The sequence below is a fragment of the Neocloeon triangulifer genome, unplaced genomic scaffold (genome assembly GCF_031216515.1).
Source record: "Neocloeon triangulifer isolate White Clay Creek 2 clone unplaced genomic scaffold, ASM3121651v1 ptg000003l, whole genome shotgun sequence".
NCBI classification, from domain to species: Eukaryota; Metazoa; Arthropoda; class Insecta; order Ephemeroptera; family Baetidae; genus Neocloeon; species Neocloeon triangulifer.
This window is the reverse complement of record NW_026775546.1, coordinates 4,358,564-4,372,931: the sequence shown is the minus strand read 5'-3', so window position 1 is coordinate 4,372,931 and position 14,368 is coordinate 4,358,564. Positions and strand designations below refer to the sequence as shown.

At 37.5% G+C, this 14,368-nt stretch overlaps 1 protein-coding gene across 3 annotated transcripts in view; it reads left to right on the top strand.

Annotated features, from left to right (window-relative positions):
• Positions 1-14,368, top strand: part of LOC132193076 (uncharacterized) — a 36,812-nt gene that overhangs the window by 13,569 nt on the left and 8,875 nt on the right. For 2 of the 3 annotated variants that reach the window (XM_059613447.1, XM_059613446.1), the window contains exons 2-6: positions 5,713-5,845; positions 10,710-11,080; positions 11,835-12,153; positions 12,657-12,773; positions 13,860-14,165. In XM_059613447.1, coding sequence (XP_059469430.1) covers positions 5,785-5,845; positions 10,710-11,080; positions 11,835-12,153; positions 12,657-12,773; positions 13,860-14,165 — 1,174 coding nt within the window. In that variant the 5' untranslated portion in view covers positions 5,713-5,784. The remainder of the gene's footprint in view (positions 1-5,712; positions 5,846-10,709; positions 11,081-11,834; positions 12,154-12,656; positions 12,774-13,859; positions 14,166-14,368) is intronic. The other variant, XM_059613448.1, reaches the window with a different exon arrangement.

Sequence of the window (14,368 nt, the reverse complement as noted above, 5' to 3'; positions counted from 1 at the left end):
CAACACTCGTAAATCACATAATCTGGCTGCTTCTTTTTATTTAAATTTTCATTCTTCTGTATAAGATTTGTAAAAAAGAGCGAAGCCGTCTGACATAAATAGACATTTCACGCCACAGCTGCTGTGAAATAGGAGAGACGAGCGGGTTGCATATCTGTCGCCTTGCAGGCGCTCTCGCATTCACTGCAAAATCCTCTGTCGCCTTTTTAGCATCTTTAATCTTTTGAAGGCCTGCAAACGAAATCAAGTCCGTCATTCTCCGATCACAAAGCGCGTGACCATGCTTTAAGTATTTTTTTTATATGAAAAGCCCGCTCTGAAAAACCTCTCGTCAAAGGCTCAAAGAGAGTTAATTTCCTGCTTCGGCCCTGGGGCCAGTCCGGGCCTTACTTTGGCACAACGGCCTCTTCCTGCCTCTTTTCGGTCCCCCGACGGCAATTTTCGGTGCCGTGTCATTACTCTTGGATGTATATTCGAGCCTTCCCTTCGCACCTCTTTCTGCCATTGCTGGGCCTTTTCCTTTTTCCGAGTTAACACTGCATATCGGTAAACGGCCGCAAGGAAGAAAGAAAAAAAGCGACGCAGCAGCTTTTGTATTGTTTGGCCCTTTCCTTTTTTTCTTGTATACAACACTTGAGAGAACTCACTTCTTGTTCACAAAGAAAGATTCGGATCTGAGTGTGTGTGTGTGTTTTACCCTTTCTAAATGTTATATCCTTTATTTTTGCGCCTAAATAATTTATCGCGCCGGCGGGGATCGATATTGTGGCGAATTGCTTCTTACTGCTGCGTGCTTGCTGCAAACCAACACACATTATTGTTATGTACAGCTATTGGCGCAGAGCGAGGGAGAGAGAGCAGATCGCCTCCCTGCGCTTGGCCCACAATGCAGCACAATCCTTATTGTCTGACAAGCTTTGCGAGTCTGTGCAAATGTGAGCGGCTCGTGGTTTAACGAAATTAACCGACATTCCTAGCCAAAAACTCTGGCTACGGAGCTTGCGAATTTCACCCATTCCATGTGGACTCGAGTGGAAAAGCTTTGATTTGGGTTGTTGAAACTGATATCACGGGCTGCTGACTTTTAGTGACTCTAATTGCATGACAAACAAATGATTCAAATTGTTCCGATAAGCGCTGCTTCTGTTCTTTTTTTCACAAACAGAACGTTGGTAGGGTATTTAAAGGCTTAGAATGTACAAAACCTGAAAGTGACATTAAAATTATCCTTATGAAATTTCAAAGCACTAAAACAATTTAATAAAAATTGAAAAACTTATTTTTGTAACAAAAATTAACTTTATAAGCAAATCGATTTGAATGAGCATCTTAAATATTTTGAGATCATTTTATTGATCTGGAAATTTTATAATTGTTTCATTTTAATGCTAATTATCAGTGGAAAAAAAAACTGTTTTATATGGGAGCTTATTTTCAGATTTTACATAGAATTTGAATTTACTTAAATAGGGTTTCAATATTTTTTATATCAAATATCTACCAGTTAATTAATGTTTCTTTTGACGGGTTTTAGAGATCAATTTCTGTACAAAAAGGAATCAAAGCTTTTGCGTCCAAGGAATGTACCGTGGAATGCGATCAAATTGCACAGACGACCAGACGCTCTATTCAGCAGTTCAAATGGAATGTTAACCGAGCAGAAGGGATTCAACGGATCATTACGGAATGATGGTAAACCCACTACCATTACTCACAACATTTTTTTCCTTCTCTAAACGCCAGAATTAATGAGGTTTTAAGTGAGCAAATAATTTAAACTGTGTGTATATTTGTCCGAAATAAATGTTTGTCGACAATTAGTTCAAGCCACAAACTCAAATGTTTGCCATGGTTGATAAAAGTTTACGGGTCATTTCCTCTTAAAACTTTCCGCCTTTTTACCGCTTCGGGAATAAAGAGACCGAAAGTAAGTTTGGCTCGAGTTACACAAACTTCCAATTCCCTCGTGATGGCGAAAACGCGTCCGACTATGCGACGGCACGTGCCATTTTAATCTCAACGGAAAGCGCAAACTTCATTTCATCAAAATTTCAACATCCGAAGGCTTTTCCATTCTCGTTGAATTATAAATTGAAATTAAAGTTGAATCCCATGTTGGAAATTATTGATCTATGTGGAGAGACTCGCCGGGCATGAGTGATAATCTGCCGGTCAATCCAAGTCGCTCTACTTGTGTGTAAGTCATGTTGCTGCCAAATATATATAGCGGGGAATGTGTTTCGCGTGCTGACAAAGCGGCCGAGAGAGCGCCGCGGCCAGATTGGCTCTCTGGAAAGCACAGTGGAGCCCCAATAAATCACTCTTTTTCAACGGGCTTTGTTAATCGCCAGCTCCCTTTTTCTCTCTCTCTCGCGCACAAAATATGATTCCCGGGATGAATTATGAGTTTAACAGACCGAAATATTAAGCCACTTTTCTCTCTGCCAAATGCCGCTATTCTGTCCCCGCGCCAAATGTTAATTACACCGCCGCGTGCCGTTTTTCGCTCTCTCTCTGCACGCGGCCGTTTTTCACATGACGTTTTTAATGAAAAACTCTCTACGCCCAGATAATTGATTTCAACGTGATTTCAATTGGAGATACTGTGCCATTTGCCCATTTTTTTGCATAAATGGTAAATCAAATGTGAGGAAAAAAGTAATGGAAATTTTAATTGGATTTCATATAATTAACGTGCAGACGGAAAATTTTGAAGACCTGCCAAAAATGCTCGATTCGATGCAAATGACCCGAAGAAATATTATCAAAGAAGTATAATTAAACGTGAATTCAACCCAAATTTGAAATTCAAAGCTCTAAAATATCCAAAATGAGCCCATATTTATGAAAATTTAAAGTTTCATTTTTTCGTTCTTTAAAATTACCCAGATTCTTGCCACAAAGTAAAATAAAATATTAAAATTTATGGTACTTGATTTACTTAATTCTTTTTTATTTGAAACCACTTCAAAGTGGAAGTTTTATTTTGATCAATTTCTAGTTTTCTTTAATTATAGATTGGGCGTATTTGCATCTATTTTGAAGTTATATTCTGCTGTCATTTTTTGGTTTAAGACTTATTTACTAAAATCCTGACGGAACGTTTAATTTTGTAAAATTCCAGGCCTTGATTCAATTTCAAAACCTTCCGCTTTCAAATTCCAACGGAGACATGGCTTTTCCATCAAGACGAAAATAATGCAACGGAAATTTACTTCCCCCGAGGGAAACTGGCAATTTGGCGCGCAGCGGTAAAATAAAAGCGGCGATAAATCGCGCGAAGTATGACAAGACGTCACACACGCGGGTTGACAGGCGCGACAGAGCCGAATTATTGCACACTTTACGTGGGCGAGGAAGGAAGCCACAAAACTCATCTCGCGTGGCGAAACAAGCGATCTATCAATCTACACTACACACCGTGCGACCAATTTTTTTGCGAACAGAATTTTTCCGCTCTCGTCTAAAAATGCTACCGGCGCCTCGTCTGGAGCTGTAAAGGAAAATTGGACGGAAATTCGCAACCGGGATCATTCCCTTGATAGGGTATTGCTTGTTCTTCGCAGACAGGGTGCTGTTTTTCGGTGTTTGCATTTGATCAACAGTTGAACGGGGCTGGTTGTTTATCTCCGTTGATGACGCCAAACGAGGATCAGCAAAAAGGGAAATCGATTTTCTGTTTTTGACGGTATGATAATAGGAAAATGATGGAGGGTTAAAAGGATTAGCTTTTTTATCATATTTTATAAAAAAAAAGAATCACAAATATCCTGTAAGATTGCACTTTTTTTAAAAATCGTTCAAACTCTTCTTTTTGCAAGCCCTTAAAAATCACATTTAGTTCTAATTGTTTTTATCTCTAATTCCAATAAAAAAGTTGGAAATGAAAATTGCATTTAAAAATAGAATGATTGTCTTCATTGCATGATTGACGTCAAAATATTAGATTTTAAAATACTCCTGTATAAGTTTTTATTTTGCTGCAGGTACTTAAAGAATTAGAATTTCAAATTTAAAAACAATTTTAAATTTATAAACTTTTATAAAAAAAGGAACCTATAGAGCTCAGCTTTTGCTTGTTTGTTAGAAAAATTAATTTAATTTAGTTGCAAATTGTGTTTATTGATCTATCACAAAGGCAATTGCTGCCCATAACGGGATACATCATTTATACATTCAAAATTATATTATTAAAATTTTACAAGTCCATCCTTGATGTAGGCTTATCTGTTGGTGCTTATTAAAATGTTGAAAACTCGGCAGTTTTACCTTTTGTGAAACATTTTTTTGCGGGATTTTAAAATAATAACTCTCATATAAATGCATAGCCGAGATCACTTTTAAATAGGAAAGCACAGTTCGCAATCATGTTCAGTACTTTATAAATGTAGATTGCGCCCAGGCCAAGCGTTTTTCTCTTTCGCCTGGAGAGAAAACGACATATCGGCGCAAGAGCAGCAATTTTGCTGATGGTTTATTGATATGCTCCATGTATGTTATTTCAATATTTAAGTATCTCCCGAGGAAAAACAAGGAAAAGCACCCACTCGAGGAAGCTGCAGCGAGTGAAATATTTTTCCCCGGCGGAACTCATACGTGGAGATATATTATAGTATGTATTAAGGATGGGCCGGTCTGCTCGAGGGCCATATTTTATTGCCGACTCGGCTTTCTCCACATCTACAGGGTATCCCTTTTACGGCCGCAATTTCTAGATATACGTGTCGCGAGCAAGCTTTTTATCTCTCTCGGAAGAACCCCTGGCGCGCCGATCAATCCCCAAAGACGAGCTTTTTATTTCATATTTTGACATGCGAGCCACGGAGAATAATATGGATTAATTTTCTATATAGACAGACCGCCTCTTGGCCAAATTAGGTTTCTCAAATTGGATTGCCTTTATGGTAACATGCTGACTTTTGAAATTGGAAAATTGGACAAATATCCAACGTAAGCATAAAAAAAATGATTTATTCAATACTTTTATTGTTGGTTATTTGTCCACATTGTTTACTTTCAATTATTTAATAAAATTGTTTGAAAGAAAAGGATTGGTTGGAAAAACAGTACAACCAATAGCAAAAATTTTGCAAAAACTTCCAATACCAAAAAGACCATCCGCCGGAGAAATCATTACTTAAGGCGGTTTCTTGCAATTTGACTTAATTAATTAATTTAGTTTGGAATTTGTAAATATTTTTTTAAAAATACTTCTGAATCAAAGAGGCAATTTGAAAATTTGAAATTTAGAATTTATAAACAACATCTTTTATTTATCTAAAAAATTCCACTTAAAAAATGGTTGTTTCTAATTTTGTTTGGAAATATTGGAGTGAAATTTGAATGGTCTGTTTCCCTCCTTCCGAATTCATTCTTCCTTAATTCTTAGAAATCAATCAATGCCAACAGAGAGCGCAATGTTATTCCCAGAACTCGCAATCACCAAAGCAATCCCCGTTAAAATCAGATCGAGTGGAGATGAGAAAAATCCATTTGGCACTGCTAATAAATCGCCCAGTCAATTGAATCGTGCTTGTTCTTTTTCTCTTTGCCGGTCAGTCGGCCGCCCATTAAAACAAAGTGCCATTTTTCACCGGCGCGAACGAACAGACCGACGCACTCCATCAGCGTCCACTTCGGGAATAACCCTTGGCTCTGCCCAAAAATAATGGTGCCATATTTCCCGTCTAATGGCGACTGCGTCTGTTGCAGAAATGACCGAGTCATCGAGGATCTTCGCCTCGTCGCCAGGGTAGCGGGAAGGAGCGCTCACCGTCGGCAGGGATGCGGAGCCGTCCACCGGCAGCTTGGCTCGCCATCCTCACCACTTTTGCGGCAATCGCAGGTAAGATAAAATCCCGTGTGGTTTCATCTACTTGGAAAGACTCAGTAAGATAAATATGGATTTTTTTTCTGTGTTCTTTGTGCACAACCGGCAATTAATATGATAAGCGATATGCTGCAAGTATATTTTACCGCCGAACAAAATATTTCTAAATTCGCCCTCACAAAAATTAGAGCAAATTTTGACGTTGCTCAAATTGCAATCAAGTAATGTTTCACGTATACTGTCGTGATGCGCGATTGTTGTTCGGGCTGTCACTGTTTATAAGCCGATTTTTTGAGCACATTGTTACGCGGCCACTGGTACGCCCAGAGGGTATAGTCTCGGACGGAAGGGCTCGGGGCGCAGTTAAATCTAATCCTGCGAGCCCGACCAAGTAGAGTTCGAAACCTGACTGGGCCGGTGATTTTCAAAACTTTTTGTAGATCAAATTACATTCAAAATCACGTTTACTTAATAAAAAAACTTGTATATTGCGTAAAAAAAAATTTAAAAAATAAAAATAAAATTCCGCAAGTGTTTTAGGACTCGATCTTCAAGGGCTCGCTATTTTTTTTATTTATATTTTATTGTTGTTTTTAAAAGCTTTTCGTAGGTCAAATTACATTCAGAATCACGTTTACTGAATAAAAAACTTGTATATTGCATAAAAAAAATGAAATTTAAAATTAATTAATATTGCGGCATTTGCTCCTCGGCAACATGTACACGGCCCCGTCGCCTCAGCACGTATGCAAATCCGTTTGAACTTGCGGTGGTCTAAAAAAAATCCAAAAATTATTTTATCAGAAACTTCTTTTAATGGGTTTTCATAGGTTTTGCTGCGTAATTTCATAAAAATCATATAGGAATATTAATTTTGATAAGAAGTTATATTTGGAAATTAAAAAGTTTATTACAAAATTAAATTAATTAAAATATAAAATCGTTTTTAAAAATTGTGTCTGATTCAAAACACCTAATTGTCAGACGAGGGAAGTGTGGAAAATAATTTAAGTTCACTTTGTTTTAACAAAATTAATTTTATATTACTTATGTGAGCACGTTACACGCAAATAATAATATTTAATTTGAAAATTCCTAGCCTACTTTATTTGCCAACGTGGCTAAATTTATTAAAAATTAATTTTTATCAAATTTATATGTTCGACTGAGAATTTTTCCATCGTTATTTTTCACTTACATCACTTACAATTAAACAGCTTCCCAGGAACAATGTAAAAATATATCCAATTGTTTGCAAGCCAAAAACTTTACTTTTTGGTATTAAAAGGCAAATAATCTTTCAAATAATTTAAATATATTTGTTCAATTTAAGAAAGGAAAGCAATTTGAAGAATAAAATTTAAATTAATTGAATAATTTTGAAGTTAATAATATTTTATCATCTTATGTACATTTTTTTTTAGTTTCCTTGGCCTTTCAAAAAATACACACACACACTTTCTCAAGTATGAAAACTTTTGCAATTTCCTCCCTCCTTTTTTGCACTGCCCTTATTTAAGCACACCTTTCACTTTGGCACAACATCCCGTAGGGGAACTTATTGACCCAAAATGCGAGCGAGATCATAAAAGAGGCCGAGCATAAACTCGAAATTATATGGGGATGCCGGCGGCGCCTCGAGGCGCCTTCATCCTCTCCGTGCACACACAGACGTGTATTTTATTGAGCTGCACGGAAATGCATGCCTGGAAAGTAGTTTTCGCTACTACTTTAGAATGAGCAAAAGTTGTCTGCCGCGGAAGCACTTGTGCACAAAATTATTGATCAGAGAAGGACGCGCGCGTGTGTGCTCGTAAAACGGGGGTTATTAGGCGAAAATAAAGCCGACTTTGCAACGCAGGTGGCGTAAATTTGGAACGTGTTATGCTTGCGTTTCCGGATGGGCAAACTTTCAGGGCTCGGATGGAATAGAGGGTCGCATAATGAACGTCTGTGATTTCTCGTCCGACATTCCTGCCACTAATTTGAATTAGTAGTAATATGAAATGAAATCTCAATATTAGAAATTTAGATATTATAAATTAAATAACTCCGTTGAAATTCCGTTTTTTTGCGTTTTCTTCAAGCAGATGAATAAAAAAAAAAAATCATTAATAATTTTCAACTAAGAAGTTTTCAGAACTCTTGGGTTTAAAATTCAGACTCGATTGGATTTATAGCAACGGAGTTTCCTCCTCCGAAATTAGATTTTGTGGGTGGAGGAAGTGAAATTGATTTTGAGAAGAACAAGAAGGGTTAAATTTATGAGAACTAGAAAGGGGAAAATTTAATGACCAATTTAACCGGGTACAATTTTTAATATCATTAATTTTCTATTTAAATAAGTATATATTTTATAAAATAAATTTGAAAGCGCCGTGGTTAAAAAATTGTTGTTTTGTGCGATTTTTGCCTGAGAATTAATTTTACATTATTCCTTTTTCTCTCGCAATTCTTTTTTAATTTTATTCATAAGCTACACCAATAATTTTTGCTGACAGAGACATTGAGAACTTAAAGTAGTGGCATTTTTTGTTTGTTAAAAAACTAGACCAATAACGTTGAACATTTTTATTTTTAAATACTTAATGTTTAGTTATTGTTTATTAGCTAGGAATAGAGAAGAAAAAATGTTAATTTTCTAATTTTTTTATTATTTATAAACGTGAAAGTTACAAAACCAAATTTGACTGCGAAATACGTTTTCAAAAGATAACGTGGTTCACACCGTATGGCGCTTTTGATAAACTTGTATGGGCTAAAATTAACACGTAGATCCAACAAGGAAAGGGTAAATAATAATCCCCGCCGAGAGCAGAATTGGGCAAACAGGCCGCAAAGTCCACTCTCACACTAAACAGACAGGCCTGGGGCGCGTGCCTGCCCGAGTTTGATACAGCCTTCTAGTTAGATAGGGGTGCGAGATAAAAACGGAATGCGTTCATCCCTCAACCTGTACGCATATATATCCGCGAGAATTGGATGCGAGAGAGAGATGACGCTCTCCATTCGGGCACCTCTGGACGAAATTCAATTCCAGCCTCGCCATAGATCTCGCAACCGGGCGGCTGAATTTTCAAGATAAGCCGAGACCTGAGAGAAGGATGCAGCAGGGATATCAATGGCTGGAATTTCCCCCCGAAGAGGAGTAAAAAAAAACTGCTGGAAGTGTTCCAAAGTGAAAAATGGACCGACGTCCGAAGAGGGTTCATTAAAATTCACGAGACGCGGGTGTGTTTTTTTTTCTTCCTTGCCGAGGAAAATTTCTCGGGAAAAGTTTCGCGAAAATCCCCCCGCTGCTTTTTTCGTCGTTCCGCCGCCCAAGGTGGGGTGTTTTTGAGAGCGTGTGTTTGTTGGCTTTTTGCCACGCCGGGGGCAGCTGAGGGTGGATGAGAAATATAAATGTGGGCCATTAGGTATTCAGCAAAATAGACGGACCACTTTGCCGCAGAATCCGCATGCCGTCGCCTGAAAAATAGAGTCGTTTGCAAGTGAATGAGTGCGCTCGCCGCCCAGCCTTTTTAGCAGCGAAAATTACGTGTCGACTCGGAATCTGCGCCGACTTTTACAAGCGAATATAAATTATCATCACAAAACGCTCAAACCACGATACAATCTGAATTAAAAATGAGCACAGACAATAATTTTTGGTAAATTTTATGTTAGATAAGAATTTTTTTAAATACATTTTATTTTTAGCTAATTTATAATTTCTTGTTGTAAAAAAAACTGGCAGTCAAAAAATATGAAACTTGATGAAATAAGAACCGAGTTTCCTCTTTGAAATTTGTTTATATTTTGACTAGCTTGAAATTACTCAATGTAACTCATTTTAAATTGTAAAATGAATTGTTTTTTAGCTTGGAAAATGTACTAGAAAAACGATGGTAGTCGTAACAAGTTTGGAAATTGTTTTTAGAAGAAACAAAAACAAATGATGATAAATGTTTGTCATTTATTTGGAAACATAAAATAAATTCAAGAAAAAATCTGAAAAAATCAACAAATTAAATACCATATTAATTTTACTTTCACATGCGGTTTTTATTAAAATATTAGAAATTTTTTAGCATAATTTAATTTGATATTAACTTTTGTTTTAAGCGAGACCGGAGGTAATTAAGCCACTTGCGCATTCAAATGCAAATTAAACGATCTGTCCGTGAACTTTTGACCTGCTTCTTGATTCACATCTTAACCGTGAAAGGGCGACAGACTATTAGACCGTTTTGTATATTAATGTGTGCATATTCCAAGGAAAAATGTGCAGGCTCACGTCGCCATAAAGATTAAGCATCTTTGCGTGCACGCGCCACCTCCGCGGCTCAGACTCATTTACTTTTCTGGCACCCCGTCTCCCTCTGCATTATTTGCATTTACATCCGGAGCACAAACACATAGCAACTTCCAACCACGCCCAAGGAGAAAATAGCACTCCGATGCATTCTCTCGTCTCGTGGATTTAAAATTCAGGCCCGATTGGATTTATTGCGACGGCGTTTCCGCCAAAATTAGATTTCCTATGGGAAGAAGCAAAATCGACTTGGCTCGGCGGAAAAAATATAAGAGGGGCTAATTTCGTGAGAAGAAAGGAAAATTTGAAATCCCTTGTCTAGACATTAAGCTGGGTGTGAATTTGATGATTTTTTTTTTTTGTAAATAAAATAATTAATTTTATCAATTAAAATATCAAATTTTTTTATAAATTAAATTATGGAAAAATTTTATGATAAAAATTATTTTGTAGTGTTTTTTTACCACAAAATTAATCTTGAATTTATTACTTAAACAACATTTTTATATTGTATATTTAATAATTTACAGTTTAAATTTTATTCTCAAAATTAAAAACATTTTGATCTGATTTTTTTTGTTGCAGCATGTTACGAGTTGCGGTACCCGCCGGAAATCGTCGCCCTTGGAGACGATCTGCGCATTGAGGTGTACAACGTGACCTGGCCGGCGGTGGCCGCGACCAACGCCACCGCCGGCCCTGACCTCCTTCAGCCGCCGACCCAGGACACGATCGAGTTGCTGCTCGGCAAGGACGACCCAAAGCCAAGGGCGCTGGTCAAGGTCGGTTTGCGGCAAGGCCAAGGGGGCGGCGCGCCAGTTGTTTACTTTCCGTGCAAACTCTTCTGGCACGGCGGCGCCTACTTCCTCAGGTACAACAATGGCTCCAGCGTGGCGCCGCTCGCTGTCAAGTGGTACAATGTCACGCTGCTCAACGTCACCGACCAACTTATCCATGTAAGTCTGGCAAACTTATCGCAAGAACTAACTAACTGGGGACAAAGGATGTCATTTTTTTCCAAAGCTATATGCAATGGATAAACATTAAATTTTTATTAATAAGCTTGTAATATAGATTTTTTTCTTTCAATTCTTCTGAATAGAGCAAAATATCAAGCGGGGATGATTTTAACAATAAAATTATCACATTAAATTTTTTAATTAATTATCATTCTATTATTTATTTCAATCACTTCCAGGTTCATAATTTATTTTCAGTTTTTGTGCTCAATTTTTCTTTATAAAATTTTATTTTTTAGCTTCTCTGATGTGGAAATTTTCGTTTATATGTTCTGCGGCGTAGAAATAATTATGCTCTGGAACGTGGAAAGAAGTACTTACGTCTTATTAAATTTGTGTTAAACAATAAAAACCCTTGAGAAATTCCATGTAATTTAAAAACCGTGCGTTTTCAAGACTTGTTTTGATAGCGCTCAGTACTTGTTTTGTGTTCCGTGAATATTGCAGCATTAATTAGCGCGGAAATGTAAACAATGCTCACATTTCTACAGACTTTTACAAATCCAAGCTGCTTGCTCTCAGCTGCTTATAAGTGTTTGCTGTGGAATATATGCAAAATACTTTTTTTACAAACTATATATGGAAACTTCAACTGACTTAAATTTAATTTAGCTCATTATTAGTTAAAAAACAGTGCATATATCCTTATATTAAATCTTAAACTGAATCTTTTAACAATTAAATGTTGCAGACATTCCAGGACAGCGTGAGCTTCAAAGTGAAATTCTCTTGGCTGACGTGTCCGGAATCGGCGTCCTTGCTGAGCGCGCACAAAGAAGAGGGCGTAGCGTTTGCCAACACGACGCATCTGCAGCTGCAACTTGTTTTCTGCGGACACTCGACGGACGGTTGCGTCCCTGGCCGCAACCGCTCGCAGTTGCTGCATTCGGAGGTGATTTGGCCGGATGCGGAGAGACCGCTAGACGTCCACCTGTCTTGTGATCTGTTTGGACAGGCTGGGCGGTACCTGATTTGGATCCTGGGCTTTGGAGAAGGCCAGCCAAAAGGTAGTAAATAGGAAATTTTTAAATATTTGAACGCAGTGCTTGAATTAATTTTTTTATTTGAATCGAAAGCAATTTATTGTAGCAAAATTAACTTATATTTGAAAGAGTAACGATTAATTTTGATTATTTAAAAAATGTATCTACCATTGCCATCTTTTCTTTCATTTGCTCACAGCATTTTAAAAATACATGTTTCGTCTCACCAGGCAGAAATTGCTAATATATGGATTGCAGGTTGCCTACAATAAAAAGTTGCAGGCGTTGTGTGGCTTGAAATGAACATATTTTTATTTTTCGATGGCACATTCATTTTCTTCATATTTCTTATTAATAAATCAAAATCAAATCTTTGCTGCATTGTCCAGAAAATCACAATTGTCGTTTTTCAAGTTTTAAAGAATTCTCTAAAACCTATTAAGCAAAATATATTAATTAATATATTAAATTTAATTTTCATTTGAAAACTTCACTGGATTTTAAACCGACTTGTATCTGGTTTCTTTCAGATGGATCGCTTTTAGTGCAATCTCGAGCGCTTCGCGTTGAGTGGAGTGACAAATTTGTTTTCAACGTTTTCGCCCGGAGCATTTTCCCCTGTGATATGCTGCCGTCCGCTTCTATTGGTAAGTTCACAAGAATTCCTTCACACTGCTTGTTTAAAAAACGTCAAGTGTGCCATTTGTTAAAGACGGTATTTTCGGCAGCTCTCCAATTTCTAATTTATCAGCTCGCCTTGTGCAAGTCGGTGGCTTTTATATCTCCTTTTCCAGCCGACTGAAGAAATAAATACCTAATAGATTCGAGAGGGGTGGACGGTTGACGCTTTTCGCGTGCATTATTCATTCGAAAGAGATGAGAGACCGGGTGTGTTGAAAGGTGGCCTCTCTCTCTCTAGCCCACCGGCGACCACATTTGCCACAATATTATCATAATGATTATGCTAATGAAGAGGCTGTTCAAAAGATTAAAGTCCGCTCGTTAAGCCATACAGCAGCCGCTCTGGCTGTTTTGATGCGCGCGGCACAAAGCCACACCGTTTTGAGTGGCTCGAGTGGTGGCAATTTGTGCATGATCCACTCGCCAGTCACGCCACAAGCATCTATTTCTCTTTTTTCTGATTATCCTTACTTACAAAAAAAAATTGTTTATCTCTTTGATGATATGGATGTAAAATAAAATAGAAATCAGAAATGGAAAAAATTTAAGTGATTGATTTGTAAAAATATTCCAATTATAAGAGAATTAAAAAGGAAAAAAAAAACACTTTGAAATTGAATGCAAAATAAAAATTTGATAGTAATGAAATACAGTAGTGCAAATAGTCATTTAAAAGTTCAAAAGCAGCAACTTTAAACTGTTTTAATTTGTTCAACTGTTGTTCTTTGCGGTTCTTTGATAATTAAGTTGAAATTTGAGCACCGTTGTTGTAAGCTTGAGAAACTGTTAGTGTTATATATTATTTTTATCATCATTATTGTTTTAAATTCTCTGATTGTTCCAAAATTCGGAGAAATAAATAATAAAACAAAACAAAAATAATTAGAAATTTAACTCAAGTTAAGTTGAAACACATGTAATGTTAACTTTAAATAAAATTGTGAATTATTAATATTGCACGATTCAAGCTTATTGTTTGTAGATTTAGAAAGGATGATTTATGCAAAAATTATATTAAAAATAATAATTTGTATATTGATGTGTTTTTTCAGTTGGCGGAGGCAGTCGTGGTGACAGAAACATCACGGTGTTGTTCACCTACCCGGATTGCATCCTGCCAGACTCAGACCGGGTGCGGGTGTTCGCGCGCAAAGAGTCCGCCATGTCCTCGGTGGACCCGACCAGTCTGATCTACGTCACGGAGCAGCGGGTGACCAAGGGCCAGCACAGCGCCGCCTTCCCGTGTTCGCTTTTCACAGAGAATTACCTCGAGTACTGCTTTGTGTACGTGAGCGGCGCCAAAAGTGGCGCTGCCAGTGACGTGCGGGTCGACTGCGTGCCCACCCTGCCCATCGGCGGTGAGTTTCATTCGATTAACCCCTTGCTTTGTGCGTTAACATAATATACAGCAACCCCCACGTCAAGTGGACTGCGGGTCATTGCGCTCCGAGAGCTTTCTTTGGAATTAAACTGGGGCTGCCTTGAGCAGACACTCATACTACTCCATACAAATTCATGATTTTTTTTTCATTGACATTAGTTAAGCAATATGGTGGATTTC